The sequence below is a fragment of the Pyxicephalus adspersus genome, chromosome 1 (genome assembly GCF_032062135.1).
Source record: "Pyxicephalus adspersus chromosome 1, UCB_Pads_2.0, whole genome shotgun sequence".
Lineage (NCBI taxonomy): Eukaryota > Metazoa > Chordata > Amphibia > Anura > Pyxicephalidae > Pyxicephalus > Pyxicephalus adspersus.
The window spans coordinates 130,056,158-130,058,879 of record NC_092858.1 but is presented as its reverse complement, the minus strand read 5'-3'; the positions used below and the strand labels follow the sequence as shown (position 1 = coordinate 130,058,879).

Genomic DNA, 2,722 nt, shown 5'->3' with positions numbered 1-2,722 from the left:
AAAAAAAGTTATCCCTTTAAGTGAAGGAATGGCCAATACAAGCATAAGAGAACGCTGCAGGAAATAAATACTATTTACAAAACTGATTATATTACTTCTCTACCTTTTTATTATCATGTATGCCAAAATGCTAAAAAAATAGAAATGATGTTTTAAGTTTATAAAAAAATCTTGTTCTCCGGCAATAAAATACAAAATTACAGTTGTGTGGTCATCCTGACTGCCAGATTCAAAGTAATTTTTCTTCAGTATTTCCAGCTGGCACCAGAAAGGCAGAACATTTTTTGTGGCTCAAACAAAGGAGACAAATTGCTGACAAAATTGGATTAGCACCATATATATATATTAAAAAATGAAAAACCCATGTATTACCTTTAGGTTATGTTTATAATGGCATGTGTGTCATCCTGAATATGTCACAATCATGGAATTTCCATGTCTTTCTTTCAAACATGTTGGATTTTTCACTTACCCTGGTAGTCCTGTGGAAGGAAGTATTCCATTAGCAACTTGACAATGTCATCATATCTAATGTCATGACATAATACTGTAAACATATCAATATCTATTTGGAGCATGCTGCATGTCAAACGTCATACTGCTGGCATTCCATAGCCTATGATTTTGTTTTTCAGGTGTTTTTCCTGTATGGTCAGTGCATGCTCCCACTATTGTATCCTTATTTTAAAACAGATTGACCAAGAAGGTCTGTCCATTCTATTTGGTTCTTTAGTAAAACAAGATGTCACAGGTTAAAGCATAACTAGCTATATAAAGCTATATATAAGCTACTATAAAGCATCGTATGCAAAGGGGGACAGAACAAAAACAACACAAAAGTTTCCCATATATTCCCATATTTGATATTTTGCATATCAAAGCACAGTTTTCTCCAGAAGTTAATAAATGTGTAGGCTCCATAAAGATTTTTTTTTTTGCTTTGTGATTAACTCACAGTGAGGATTTTATACAGTAACTGACACCATGCTGTCTAATATTATGTTGAGACAAATATTTGTCCTAATTGAATTTATTAAAATAATGCACCTGTTCTGACTTACATACAAGTTCAACTTAAGAACAAACTTACAGTCTCCGTCTCGTATGTAACTGGGGACTACCTGTATTCATATGGCAGTGTGGCTTCCACATATACCTGCAAATACATGCAACTAAAACCTCTGTTTTCAACATGGGGGTAGTATGGGTTGTGGCCCTGTAGTATGAATGAACTTCATCAGGAATTTTTTAATTTAGCTAAAGTCATTTTGGTTGTTATAATGAATGGTGTTTTTTAGGGTTGCAATTGACTTTAAACGGCTCATGAAGGTTACAGAGGTTATGGCCCTGATGTATTAAAGCTCTCCAAGGCTGAAGAGGATAACCTTTCATCAGTGAAGCTGGGTGTTTCAGCAAATCTGGAATGGATCTTCTCCAGGATTCAAAACCTTTGCTAGGAAATAGCAAAGAAATACATTCCAGGTTTGCTGGATCACCCAGCTTCACTGATGAAAGTATATCTTCTCCAGCCTTGAAGATCTTTAATAAATCAGGTCCATTCAGTCCATGTCCCAGAGCTGTTCGTGTCCTATACAATCGCCTATCCGTAGTGTGATTTTCACTTTTTTTACAGAAATAAAAATGATAGTACAAAATAGTAAAGCAACCATACACAAATAACAATCCAATACACAAAAAAGAATTAAACACAAATAAAGAACACTAAATTAAAAAAATGTATAGAAAAAAAACAAATATTATCTAAATAAAGCGAAAAAACATTTTTTTTAAATTTCAAATTTTGAAATAAAATTTATGTTAATGGCTTAATCTGTCCATCCATACCATTTAGCAGTATAACCCCGCTGTAACACTTTTACCTTAGGCACTTTGGTTTTCATGCATTTTTTATGTTATTATTTGCAAAAAGATAAAGATACTTTTGTTTCAAGCGTTATATATATAATACAGCAAGCCTCAAGTTAACTGTTTATTCTCAATCTCTCAAACGTTATCTTGTTTCATCAATAGGTGGTGTCACCAGAATGACGGTTTCCTTGGTTGTCATCATGTTTGAGTTGACGGGTGGTCTGGAGTACATTGTACCACTAATGGCGGCTGCCGTCACAAGTAAATGGGTAGCAGATGCATTTGGAAAAGAAGGAATATATGAAGCACACATCCATTTAAAAGGATACCCATTTCTTGATGTGAAGGATGAGTTCACCCACAGGACTCTAGCCACGGACGTCATGCGTCCTCGTCGTGGTGAACCACCACTCTCAGTTCTTACCCAGGACAATATGACAGTTGAAGATGTGGAGACTCTAATCAAGGACACCGACTATAACGGTTTCCCTGTTGTGGTATCCAGAGACTCCGAACGTCTAATTGGCTTTGCCCAAAGAAGGGAACTTATAATTGCAATAAGTAAGTTTTTGGTTTTGAAATGAAGTTTGCACTGATTTGTTTATGTCTGGCATTAGTCATCCTTCATCATATACTATCTGTGCACAGGTTGCTGAAGTTTAACAAATACATTTTTTAGTTATTTAATGCATTAAAAATACTCTATGCAGAAATACTTTAAAATGAACCCGAACCTTAGTTCCTATACTGAAATAAGCTGTTCCTTATATACCATAGTATAAATTGATGTAGCAGCTGGAAGTAATATAGAGGGTTGATCTCTGAAATATTAAACATTATTCTACATCTAAAA

The 2,722-nt window shown here is 34.6% G+C and overlaps 1 protein-coding gene across 1 annotated transcript in view; it reads left to right on the top strand.

The window, feature by feature from the left end:
* The window catches only part of CLCN4 (chloride voltage-gated channel 4), a 39,984-nt gene that overhangs the window by 26,342 nt on the left and 10,920 nt on the right, over window positions 1–2,722 (top strand). The window contains exon 11 of the mRNA XM_072427367.1: window positions 2,032–2,430. Coding sequence (XP_072283468.1) covers window positions 2,032–2,430 — 399 coding nt within the window. The remainder of the gene's footprint in view (window positions 1–2,031; window positions 2,431–2,722) is intronic.